The 13,202-nt window shown below is 49.3% G+C and overlaps 1 protein-coding gene across 1 annotated transcript in view; it reads right to left on the bottom strand.

Moving 5' to 3' along the window:
- The window catches only part of TNR (tenascin R), a 72,738-nt gene that overhangs the window by 17,330 nt on the left and 42,206 nt on the right, over window positions 1-13,202 (bottom strand). Inside the window, exons 3-9 of the mRNA XM_085068645.1 lie at window positions 11,632-12,108; window positions 10,939-11,202; window positions 10,031-10,146; window positions 7,594-7,744; window positions 4,743-5,012; window positions 2,843-3,028; window positions 46-135 (exon numbers count right to left, since the gene is read on the bottom strand). Coding sequence (XP_084924771.1) covers window positions 46-135; window positions 2,843-3,028; window positions 4,743-5,012; window positions 7,594-7,744; window positions 10,031-10,146; window positions 10,939-11,202; window positions 11,632-12,108 — 1,554 coding nt within the window. The remainder of the gene's footprint in view (window positions 1-45; window positions 136-2,842; window positions 3,029-4,742; window positions 5,013-7,593; window positions 7,745-10,030; window positions 10,147-10,938; window positions 11,203-11,631; window positions 12,109-13,202) is intronic.

The raw sequence follows: 13,202 nt of genomic DNA, 5'->3' as shown, positions 1-13,202 counted from the left end.
ATAGGAGCCAGCTGTGCTTGGAGCAGGCAGTGGGGCCAAACTCACCAGTCCTGGCATTCATGGTCGCTGGCACACTCTGCTGGCTGTCCATCACAGCTGAAATCCCGATGCCATACTCTGTTCCCGGCACCAGATCTACCAGGGAGTGCAAAGAACATGAAGGGGTTTGAGGGCAGCACCTGGCAGGGTGACCTCAGGGTGTGACCCCTTCTTCCACCTCCCACAGGTGGGGACAGGGGAGGACCCTCTGGAGCATCCCTGGGATTAGGAGCTCTCTCACAGGTCAACAGTTCCTCTGCACATTGCAGAAGAGCTGAACCTTTTTAAAAAGTCCTGTGGATGCCTTTGGACAGGGAATTTGGATTATTTTAGCTCAGAAACAAGCCATTTTTAAAAGTTGTTGCTGAGGTCTGCTGTAATTGCTGGCAGTGAGACAGAAGCTCTTGTGTGTTTGAGCTGAGATGGGAACAATAAAGTAGCTATATTTGTTCCCGAAGTGATGCAACATCAGATACTGTCCCAGGGCTGGTGCCTTGCAGAGAAATAAATTATGCAGAGTAAATGAAATGCATTTTAACTGGGAAAGGTGCAGTCTTTCTGGGAGCAAAATCAAGCCCTGTTCCTTGGGGTGGACATATCCTGAGGTGCCTCTTTCAAGGAACTTGGGAATTGAGCTCATCCAGCTCCTTTCCTCTTGTGCTGTTTTATCTCCATGGGCTATCTCTTGCCTCTGCCTGTCACTTCTGCTTGGCTGCTGGTGGCTTTATTCCCCTCTTCCCTGTGTTTCATGATCTTTCCCAAAAGTTAGAAAAAGCTATAAACACTCCAGCTCAGCCTCACCCTGCCTTGCCCAGGGGCAGCATCCATCCCCTGGAGCCACCAAAATCTTTCCCAAGAGGTCAGGAGAGAGGGAAGCTCTCGTCCCCTGCTCTTCTCTTGCTACAGTGCAGTCTTGGTGATGGGGAGAAGATGGACCCCCTCGACCCTGCTCAGTAAGTGTCAAAAATATTCTGGAAAGAAGAGCCTGGGAAAAGGGAAGGGGAAAGAAGAAATGAGCTGGAGGATGTAAACCTTTTCTCTCCCAGCTCTTTTGGAAAGAGCACAATGTGCAAATGCTGGTTTTTAAGAGAGAATATGGGTCAAGGCCAGGCTTGATGCACTTTTAAGCTTAAATCTTTGATAAACTATGTTCAGTGCTCACTGAACATAAAAAGCTTTTCCTGCAGGTAGATGAGATTGGCAGAAGGAATTGCTGGTTGCTCTCATGCCATGGATCCCACCAGGTCCTGGGTGGCTGGAAAAAACCCCCTATGGGTTTTGCAGCACATACAACAAGACTGGAGGACATGACTCCTCTGCACATCACAAAGCTATGGGAGAGGCTCATGTGCTATCCACACTATGACTAACATAACTTTTTTTTTTTGCTAGCAGAATGGGTTTTTATTTGTTATTTTCTGCTATGACTATTTTTTTAGGTTTTTTTTTTTTTTAATTGGTTTGTTTGTTTGTTACATAGTACCCTGGGAACTGGAAGCAATGCACTTAGGTGATGATGGAGGCACTATATAAAAATCACTCTCTACAATCGATTTAAGAATCTGCATCTCTGCAGCTTTCTCTGGTGGGGTTTCTTGCAGCCTTGCCTGAGTCTAGCAGAGACTTGGCAGCTTTTTTAGTTTTATTGAGAAAAACAAGAGCCTTCAGGCTGCTGCTGCATACTCCAAGGCAAGCTCAAGCCAAGCCATGGATATCATCGCAGCATGTGTCACTGGGGTAGTGTTGTACCTCTGCCCAGGGAGGGGCACTTGGCCCATTTTTAATACTTCTTCTCACCTAGAAAGCCAATAAATGCCCTATACGAAAGCTAGCAGGAGTCTAGCACTGAGTCTCTGATCTCATCTTACTTCTCCTCATGCATTCTCATCACAAACACAGAAGAAATCAGCCCTAACATTCTTCTTCTTTCTGCATTCCACATTTTTCAAGATAACTGCTCTAATTGCCTTGCTGCCCTCCGGGCTTTCTTGTGACTGCTGCTGTGCCTGTAACTGAACTTTTGACTTTCCCACTGAACTTTCTCTTGTAACTCCATAGAGCAGATTCCTGAGCTCTTGGAAGTCTTGGGAAGGCAGTGAGCCAACATGGAAGAACCTTGTGTCCTGCCATACTGAAGAGCTCCAAGATGAATGAGAGAACATTTTTTGTATATGTCAGTCTTTTCTTTGCTCAAAATATGCCACCAGAGCAGCAAATCCATAAGGCAAGCAGTTCTAGTCAAAAACCAAGAAAACCACATCTCACATGGTGCTTTGTTGTGTTGCTGCTTGAGGTGTTTGGGGCTTTTCTGGCTGTGGGACGTGGGTGGTGTTTGCAGCCCCTATGCTGGCCTGAATAATGTACTACTTAAAGGACTTGTTCAAAAATAGCAGCTCTAGATTTGGGTCTGCTTTGAGTTTGGAAAAAGGCAAAGCTCCCCCGCACTGCTCACGGGACATCACCACCCATGGCTCTTTCCAAACAAACAAAGAAAAGGGTGAAATAATATTTTTTGGTACATCAGCCCAAACAGGCTTATTCCTATTTCTCACTTTGTTCCTTGGCAGCTCTGTTTGCCACCTGGAGGTGCATTACTTGGAGGTGTATCCAGACCCCCACAGGGGAATATGAGCTCTATCCCAAGGAAAAACCTCTCCAGTAACTAGTAAACTCCAAAACAACCTCCAACATGTACCAGCAATAGGGCAACTGAGTATCAGTGCTGATTTGGGCTCTCCATTGCCCTACCTGCTTGACAGGAGGAGGAGGAGGGGGGAGGAAGGGCAGGTGGGTGCATGCCTACCTGCCAGGGTGGCCCGGGTGGTGGGACCAGCGTCACGCGGCACCAGGACCTCGTGGTAGTGCTCCCCGGCCAGGGTGCTGTACACCACCCTGTAGCTGTGCGCCTCGGCCTCGCTGTTGTCCCAAGCGAGCTCGAGGCTGGCGGGGCTCCGCGAGCCAACCCGCAGGTTCTTGGGGGCATCGATCTCTGCACGACACAAGGGAGAGAGGCACCGTCTCACCGCTGGCAACGCACCCTCTGGTCTTGTCACAGCGAGACGGAAGTCACATCTCCTGGGTGTGACATCCAGGAGGTCCCGTGTGCAGTCCCTCCTCCCCAGGGCGTGTGCTGGCAGGAAGGGATGGAACATTTGCTCTCATCTCCTGCTCAGCACAGACTGGGAGATGCCACCCAGGGGAGTGATGCAAATGCTGGGGCACTTGCAGCATCATCAGTAAGTTGGTTTGGGAGCTAATTCCATGTTATTTCAAAAAGAAAACTCCCCCCATATTAGAGTGAAAGAAACTGAGGCACTATGAGTAAGGGAAAAAGGGCTCTGTAATAGCCATGCATTGGCCTGAAGTGCTCTTAGAAGAAAACTGTGAGCATCATTACAGGCTCATTCACACTCAGACATTGCCCAAAGGGTTTGTTTATTAGTGCTGCTGAGGCTGTGTGCTGAATCTGCTCTGGTTTGCACAATAACCCCCTCTGGTGAGCAACAGCTTGAGTCTGGGCACCAGCAGACAGTGGGTAATGGTGATGGATCTGAGTTTGGTGGGGTATTTTTTATGTTGCCTTTTAGAAATAAAGCGAGGAAGGCCAATGCAGCAAATCAGTTGGGCCAAGCATCTTGTCCGAAATATTTATCTGTAGAGATATGTACACACACAATTCATGTACCACAGTTAGTACAGTAGGAGCCTCATATCCACCAGTTATGTACATGACAAATAATTTTTATACCGTAAACCAGCACAGAAATACACACTCTGACTCCTCCTTTATGGCATGATAAATTAAATCCATTAGCTATCTGCAGGCTTAACATTAACTGAAGTTTTACTGACCAGTTAGGGTGTTCAGAGAAGATAAAAATAATATAACCATGTTTCTGGCTGTGCTGGTTTCAGCTGCTTGACTGATGATTCCTTGGTCAAGGCATCTGCCTTGGCTCTTGATGTTGAGTGGGGGTGAGTGGCACCTTGAACTCAGACCTGTGCTGACCACTTTGGTGCTTCCAAGAATTGTGCATGGAGCTATGGATGTAAACTGCTGAATTCTACAGTTCTAAGCTGTTGGTCTGTCGGCACTGGAGCTAGTGGGGATGTGTGTCCCAGGCAGGTTCAGCCTTAATGCTCCAGCAAGACATGGCCAAGATGGCGTTGCCTTGGGGTTTGTCATAATATGGGGGTTTGAGTCCATCCATGTCTTGCCACTGGCATTTGGATCACCTGGACTGCCCTGGGGACCATATGAGCATCCCTGTGGAGCACAGGGCATAAAGAAGACCTGTTACACTGGAGGTTTAGCAGCCAAACAGAAGAGTAGGCACTAGTAGCAGAGGGGCAGAGGCCAGTTTTAGGGTGTGAATTTTAGGGTGAGCTGAATAATTTTCTCTGTGTTGCTCTGTGATGGGATGCAAGGCACCTGCATTCAGGTGTCTGCATTCACACCTGCAGCTTAACTATCACGTTTTCATTCCACTTCTTCCTCCTAGCACACCACATGAAACCCCAGCTCACTCGTGCGAGGGGAAAAACAGGTATCGCTAAAACCCAGATGCAAAAACCCCTCAGTTTTTCTCTGAGTACATCCTTGTTGCAGAACAGCCCATCTGTAGATGGCAACAAGCCACCTGCCCACGCTTGCCCAGGCTCAAAAATTCACACCGTTCCTCCCAGCAAGGCCAGCTAGCTACCTGTGGTGAACTGGGCAAGGGCCGGGCGGCTCTCGTTGGCACCCCGGAGGGCGCTGACGGCGAGGTGGTAGCGAGCGCCGGGGCGCAGGGCCTGCAGGGAGTACTGGCTGAGGGGGGGCTGCAGGCGGAACGTGGTCCTGCCGCCCTCCCCGTCCGCCAGCCCGTACTTCAGCAGGATGGCGTCCACCTTGGCGCGTGGCGGCGTCCACTCCACGAAGGCCACTGTGTCCGAGACGTCCCGCACCAGGATCTGCGTCGGGCCGTCGATGACTGCGGAGGAGGGGGAAATGGACACCTGTTATTCTGGGAGAGTTGGATGGGGAAAGGTGGAAGCTTTGGGGACACCAAGCTTCAGGGGTGCTTCAACCTGACCTTCAGAGTGGGTGGAATTAGTATTTGGGGACAAGGGAGAGAGGTGGCACGGGCAAAAGACATGACCCTGACCCCACAGTACTTAGGGGGTTAGGTTCTCATAGGTTCCCAGTCCCTTGTCCCAATCTCCTGGCTCTTTCCTGAACCTATTCCACTTTCTGTGAACACCAGACTAGGACCCAGGAGCTCTCTCATTGATTACAGCTAAAATGCAACTCATGCCCTTCTCTTGAGCTGGTTATCAGCAATAATTTCTCCTTAGCTTTTTAAGGTGGTATTTCCCAGGATACAAACCTCTTATATCTAACTGCAACACACTTTCTTGGCTCTTAGATAGCTGCTTGTACTTTTGCATTGAAAAACTTGTAATTTTCCTTTGTGCCCAACTCTTCAAACTATCCAAACAACTTTTATTGATGATCTTCCACTCAATTTACTCTTTTCTGAGCTTTTCCATCACTGGCAAAATTTATCAGCAACAATATTATGTCTTTTGAAAGGTGTTGACAATGTGTTAAATAATGTGGGGCCAAGGACAGATGCAAGCATTGAGAACTGAGGAATGTCTCTAGAAATGTTCCTGCTTTGGTGCCAGCTCCTGGTTTGTCCTTAAAGTGAGGGATCAGCTCATAAAGCTGTTGATGTCTTGGCAGTGGGAAAAGAGAAGAAAATGCAACTACTCTGGTGAATCTTCACAACTATCTGGGCGTGGGGCTGTGGTGGGTGTTCAACAAACCCTCTCAGATAAAAGGTTTTTAGCTCAATTCATACCAGGGATCTACCAGGAGACCCTTTTGGACATTACTGCTTTTTTTTTTTTTTTTTGGCAGAGATTTGGGCCCTTCCTTCCTCCACATCACCCAACACTCAACCTTTGGATATCCTGGGCTCAAGCCTGGCTTGAGTCCAGCAGGACTAGATGGATGGATGGATGGATAGAGCTAAGCCTGGCCATTGCCCCTGTGCCATGGCAGCACTGATGCATAAAGCCTTCTGGGCAGCCTGTTTATCACTTACATGATCACAAGGTGGGTGAAAAAGGCCCCTTTGGTTTTTTAATTCAGACTGTACCACATAAACATATACCTAATACACTGCATATATTAAAAAATGACAGTATATAGTAAGGGTCTACTGAATGCTGCACCTCAGGGTTGGACGTTCTAGGGGTCAAGCTTGTGGGCAGGGTTGGGAAGGACCAGGGAGGGTTAGACAAAGACATGGAGGAATTTGGAGCAGTGAGGTGAGGTCTGGGGGCAAAACAGCAAAGGAGGAGGGAGTGCAGCTGGGGAGCCTGGTCTTTAGGTAGGAACTGGCTGTCCAGCTTGGCCAGGACCAGGTCATGCATATCCTAGATCTCCAACTACTTCATGTTGTCCAGTCATCCAGGTGATCCACGTCTACTTAGCTGTGTGGCATGAAACCATGCCTTTGCTGCTTGATCCTGGCCCAAGGTGTTGAGGCAGAATAAGGGTGATGGTTTAAAGCTCTGACATGCCAGCACAGGGATGCTTTCATGGAGCAGAGATCTGGGAGCCCACTGCTCCACCTGTACTCCCTGCAAAGGTCAACCCTTGAGTCTGAAGTACCAGCCTCTTATTTTTGCTGACTTCCCACAGAAAGGAAGTTTCGGGCTTGACCAGGAGATGTCTCTATTATGCCACGTCAAGCTGAACGAGGAGGCAAAGCGGGAGATGAGGAGTGTGCTGGGGAAGCTCAGACCTGCAACAAACTGCTGCTGGTGGAAGGGGCCTCCCATTGCTCTCACCACTGCTTCAAATTAGCAGCACCTCATTGCAACGCTCCGGCAGCTATTTAAGTGCTGTTTCCTTTTGGAACAGCTTGGATGGAGGTAGTAGACGTCTGCCTGGCTGCCAAGGCAGACTGCATCAGATCTGGTGTGAAGAGCCTCTTCTTCCCAGTGAGCTCTGTCCATCATTGCATCTCCTTTGGCAAGAAGACCCAGCTGAATTTTCTCTGGTCTACAGGATGGACCAGTGACTGGGCAAAATTGGTTAGGAAGGGACATGCTGTTGCTCCTAGCTTTCTGCCCTGCTGCCTGATTTGCCTGAATAGGTGGGAGTTGAGGCACATTTAGTGGCACAAAAGCAGGTAGGAGTTTTAATCTGTTATATATGAGTAAGTAATGCATTTGTAGATGTATTTCTTGAGGGCATCCAGCCTCCAAAATGTGAGATTATCAGAGAAGAATTTATCCAGGTATAGAAAAAAAGCAGAACTGAGTGTTCCCGTTAACCCAACCCCATTAACCTCACCATGGTTTCTTCACTTGTGGCAATTTAGGAGAGAGAGGCACAAAATACTGCATGAAGAAGCTGTTGCTGCAATGTTTGGGCACCTGGGTGCTTCTAGTTTCCTCCCTGCCCATGCACTGCCAGGCTGCTCTTGGTGATGGGACTTTATTTCTGGGACTAAGCCCTGGGCACTGTTGTGCTGCCCCCAGGTCAGGCTCACTCACGTGTTGAGATGCTGTCAGAGGTGGGAGGGCTTCTGGCTTGTTCCTTCAGGGCCACCAAAGTAACAGTGTACTCTTCCCCTGGCTTCAGCCCCGTCTGGTTGAAGGTGGTGACAGTGCTGGGGAGCTGGGCAATCACACCACCCTCATTATTCTGTCAAGGAATGAAATAAGCATTAACCCTCCCTCCCAAACTGGTGTTTTGGAGGGGACTGATGCGTGGAGAGGAGGTGCCCCCCCATGTTGCATCCTTCCACGACCAGCTCTGCATCCCCAAATCACATTGTTGCCCTGGCACATCCCACCATGGAGGTGCAGAAACCTGGGATGAAGTCACCCACCATGCATAGAGCACTCATGTTGTTGGGCTGCAAAATCCTCCCCACCCCTCCTCCCTCCCCAGCTTCTGTATTTTGCCATTTGTGTCTGTGCTGTTCTCTGGAAGAGAAAAGATGATAAAACGAAAGCCTTGGCCAGACTTGTTTTCCCTGCTCTTCAGGTGCCAGGAGCCTTCTGTTGTTGATGTATAGGTATGAAGCTGTGAGGTCTTTATTTTGTCATCTCCTGCTTTTTAACAATCTTTATTACACTCATTTATACCTTGCAGTTTTGCCCTGAAAAACTGTAAGGCTTTAAACAACTGCAAATGTCACCTTTCCTGGCAGTGTTTGGACAAAGGATCTTTTCTTGCTGCTGTCTTCACTAATAACATGCTAAGCAAATCTTTGCACATAACTCTCAATTCATATTCACCTCTTTTCTCATTAAACAGGAAATCTTCCATTTTAGTCATCAATTGCCATTTTACCTTTCTTAATTTTCTTTGCTAAATCTCTTTTCTCTTTTTCTTTTTCCCGACAAAAGACTATGGAAGAAGAGTTGCTCTGCAGGAAGTTGCAAGCATCCTCGTCAGGCTGCTGAGGACAAAATTAGCATCTTCTCACCCAGTTTTTGGGAAGACAGGGAGCTCAATTTTTCTCACAGAGGTTATTTGTGATGCTGCTGTTATAACTCTGTTGTTTTTAGCCTTTGGGAATAGGTTTTGGGTTTATTTGAGATGTGGCAATGTTTTAGCAAGTGCCCAAGCAAGCATTGCTTGCAAGGCAGTGAAGGACACAGCATGCTACCTAATTTTAGGGGAAAAGCCAGTGATGGAGACTCAAGAGAGGCCAGTTTTGGCAGCTGATGGCAGGAGCATGACTGTGATTTTATGTCCTGACTCGGATTTAAGAACTTCAAAGCCCAGTGAGCCACATCCCTTCCCTACCCAAGACCCTGCATCCAGGAACAGCCATCCTTTTGCACCTTATCTGCCTTTAAATCCCAAAATGTTTCCATGTATTTTTAAGTTTTAAGCTTACAAATGGAAAAGAGAGCCAATGGTTTGCATTTATCTGCTTCAGGGGGATGTTGTTCAGCTTAATTCCTTAGTAATAGTGAGATGTTTGAAAGAGATGTTTGAAAAAGCTCTTTTCTGATGTTGCTGTATTTTTCATCTTTAGTCCTGATGGTGAATGAAAATTGTCCCAGGATTTATACCTGCACTACCTGAGCTTCAACTTCTGACACAATTTGCATGTGGATGTAACCAACATTGCATCAAGAACCTTCCAGCAACTCTTTGGAAATGAGAGAACTGAGTTATTTAAGGCAAGTGGGCCCTTGCTTTGTGCTGTGTAATGATACTTCACAGTTAAGAGCATTTAAAACTTTGGGGCCAAATTCTGCAGCTCTCCACTGCCCAGAGCTGCCTTTGATTCCAGTGAAGGTTTTGTACAAGTGAAAACGTCATAATTGAGCCCTTAATCAGCATTTCTTTCACTGCTGGGGCTTGAATGTTCTTGTAAAGAGGCTCCGTATACAATTGAAGCTATACTTATGGCTAAATGGTGTAGAAATTATGAATATAGATGAAATACTTGATGTACAATTTTTGTTGCTGTGCACAGAAAACATGGGGTATTTAGGGCAACATATTTATCCTTTCATCTTTCCTGGCACAATTTCTACCTGTTTGTCACTGTGATTAAAATTCCATGGCAGGAATTAGCTGTGCATGTGACTCAGGGATGTTGAAGGTTGTCTGAGAGCCAGCAGCTGCTTGGTTTGATCCAGGCTCCTTTGGGGAGCTTAGCATAGAAAGCAGGGCAAGGAAGAGGAGGAGGAGAAAGAGTCATTGCAAAGGAGGTGGAAGGAAAAGAGGGTGCAACAAGAGGCAGCAAGGCTGGAAGGTTTATTTCCTGTCACTGGATTTTTTGGGGGGAAATTTCTTTGAGGACATGGATGTCTTGACACCAAAAACTAATGGGGAAACGCTGGCTGGTGATGTCTGGGGAGTCTGATGTGCAGCACACAAATGGCAAATACAGGTTGGGTATTTTGGGAAGGGGGTCATTGGAAACTGGTTTAGGATCCAATGCCATGAGTGTGGCAGCAGTACCTTGGGAATGAAGCTGATCTCCCAGCCGTCAAAGGGGAAGGAGAAGGGCTCCCACTGCACCTCTGCCGTCGTCTCTGTGATGGTCTTGAACTTCAACCCCTGCGGTGTGGCGAGGTCTGGAAGGGAGCAGGAGGTGGTGAGCAGAGCAGGGTGGCTGTGTGTGTGCTGTCAGTCCCCACCCTGCTCCCTGTGGGTATTTTGCTATTTGGGCAACAAAAATGGGGAACCTTTTGGTAACTGTTAGCAAAATTCCTTTTCCCCACTCCACGTTGGTTGGAGGGAAAAGAGAGAAATGCCTGGACCTGTGGGCACTGAAGCATCCCACTGCACTATTGTGTGAACAAAGTGAATTTTGAGGTTTCAAAGGGGTGTCTGGATACTTTCTGTTTTTCTCCTGCCCTCTGCATCTTTAGTCTCCAAGAAACTTTTCTGGAGGCTGGCATTACAGCTTGATGCTCTTATTTTCTTCTGTGTGTCAAGGCCCTGGTCAGGACTGTGTTTCTTCTGATGCACAGCAGCATTCCCCCTTGCTGCATGATCACCCATATCATGCGGAGTCACCACGGGGAATCAACCCTTCAGGAGTGGGAGGGGAACCTGTGACTTCTGTATTATATTGTAGTATTTTCTCTGAGAAAAAAATGTAATGTTTTGGGCCACATTCTGGGGCCTTCAATTGAACTCTGAAAGCTTTTGCTTCCTTTTAGACATCCAGGTTTTCATCCAGACTGAGTCTTTCTGAAGAGGGTGGACATATTTCCTCCTTTCCTATATCCCTATACAGATAATTTTTCTTTTTTTAGGCTCAAGTTTCTGCTGCTAGAAGGTTCTTACGGGAAAAATGAGCCAGCTTGAGCATCCCCTCTGGATACATGTGTAGCAAGTGACAAATGCAGTAGGATACTTACTGGTCATCACCTTGGAGCTCACGGGGATGCTGAAGACGTCACTGATGACTGCGTAGATGCTGACATTGTAGGCAACACCTGGCTCCAGATCTGTGATGGTGATGCTGCTCCAGTCCCCAGGCACTCGCTGCTGGAGCTGGGTGCCCCCTGGCACGGCAGGCTGGTACGACACCACGTACTCGGTGGCTGCCCCGGGGCTGTCCCACGCCAGCTCCATGGAGCTGTCGCTGATCCCTGTCACCCGCAGGTTTGCAGGAGGAGCCACTGGTGGGAAGGGCAGAGGTAAGGAGAGTGTCAGGGTGTGCGTGGCTTATTCTTTTCCCCCTGTGGGAGGGTGTGTAGGTCTACTGGTGGGACACGGCATGAGCTGGGGGTGACGTGCTATATGTGCTTGTATTAACAGCTAGAGCAAGGTAAAGGCTCAGGAGAACCTGTTGCACCAAGGGTTTAGTCTCCATGTTGGGATGAACCTCACTGGCTTTTTGCTCACCTCCCAAACTTTTGTCCACGGTGTGTTTGGGGACAGGGATATCAGGGAGATACCCACACTGTGGGGCCTGAGTGGGCCCTAAGTGATGTGCCCTGCCAGGTACGGATTGCTCCCGGGCTTCATGGTGTTCCTATGGGACTCTGGGCATCTTGAAACCCTTGCTTAAACACTCAAGTATGCTCTCTCACGCATCCCCCCTGTACCTGCTGAGCAGTCCTGCCCTTCATAGCCTTCCTCGCAGACGCAGAGCCCATCCCGGCAGGTGCCACGGCCGCTGCAGGCGTTGGGACAGTGCAGCCAGGCGCAGTCCTCGCCGGCGAAGCCCTCGTGGCACACGCAGGTGCCATTCACGCAGTGGCCCTGGCCCGAGCAGTCGCGGGGGCAGCGCAGCTGGGAGCAATCCTCCCCGGTGAAACCCTCCTCGCACACGCATTCACCGTCCACGCAGAGCCCGCGGGAGCCACAGCCGGCGGGGCAGCGGAGCAGGGAGCAGTCCTCGCCCCCGTAGTCGTTGTCGCAGATGCATTGGCCCTCCAGGCACACGCCTCGGCTGGAGCAGCCCCGGGGGCAGAGGGGCTCGGAGCAGTTGGTGCCCGCCCAGCCCTCCATGCACACGCAGCTGCACGACTCCAGGCTGAAATTCCCGTGGCCGCTGCACTGCGGGATGTAATCCAGCTGCCCTGCAAGGATGCGGGACCGAGGGTCAGAACCCACAGGGTGCGAGGTGGAAAAAGGTCACTTTTGGTCTCGGGTCAGCCCTTTGATGGGCTGGAGAAAGGGGGCAGGTGTGGGGCAAGCAGGGGACAGTCCTCCCTCTGAGCATGCCCAGCTCTGGGGAACTGATGGCATTAGGGCTGAAAGGGGAAGAACTGGTGGTACGGGGTCATGGTGGCATTTGGGCGATCTTCCCCTAGGGAGCAGTGGCCTCCATAACTGTGGGTGCCAGCAGCCTTGTGGTGGTGCAAGTGCTCCCTTTGGTTTCTCTCCAGCTCAGCACTCAGTCAATAGGAACCTCCCTAGACCTCTTACTAGAAAAAACCTTCCCTGGCCAAACCCTTGGCATCAGCCATGACTCCTCTGGTCTCATGTCCACCCACTTCCCTTTTTTATAGATGAGAAATCCCTATCTGCTCGTTCTCTCTTCTATAAGCAGGTATGTACCCAAAGACATCATCTTCATCCCTGTCTTTGGGCACACTGAGGTTGTGGAAAAGCAGGGAAAGCACATGGGCTCTGTGGCCACCACCTCTAATGCTCTCTCTTTACCTGGCAGCCTTGCACAGGATGCTCTGGGGTGAGGAGGCAGGCATGGGGATGAAGGCACCAGTCACTGACATTGCTAATGCTCTCCTGTTTTGCCCCAAAACACAGAGCCATTGCTCCAGCTAAGGGTTTATCCAGGCAGACTCATTTTTACTTGATGATTTTTACTGCTTTTCCTCATGTGAACCAAGGAAGAGCAGAAAACCTTTCTGTGCTTCCCCCAAACCTTGGGAAACCTTAGCACCCCAAGCCCCAGGACTCTGTTCCCAGCTAAATTTTCCATCCTAGCTGACCTTTCCAAGCAGCTCTTCCTATGGGGGATGCAGCAGATGCACATGTAAAAGCAGCTCAGTTACATGCTGTGCCAGACAGACCCATTTGGGTTACTTTGTGGGACAATTCCCACCCAAGCTGTGAATACTGGGAATGCCAGTCAGGATTTCTTCAGATCTCAGCCTCAAGTTATCCAAAGATGAGAGAGGATGCTTGCAAGTGTCCTGGAGGAAAGAGG

Source organism: Lichenostomus cassidix, chromosome 8, assembly GCF_008360975.1.
Source record: "Lichenostomus cassidix isolate B80296 chromosome 8, HeHo_3.0, whole genome shotgun sequence".
Classification (NCBI taxonomy): Eukaryota; Metazoa; Chordata; class Aves; order Passeriformes; family Meliphagidae; genus Lichenostomus; species Lichenostomus cassidix.
This window is presented reverse-complemented; position numbering and strand designations above follow the sequence as displayed.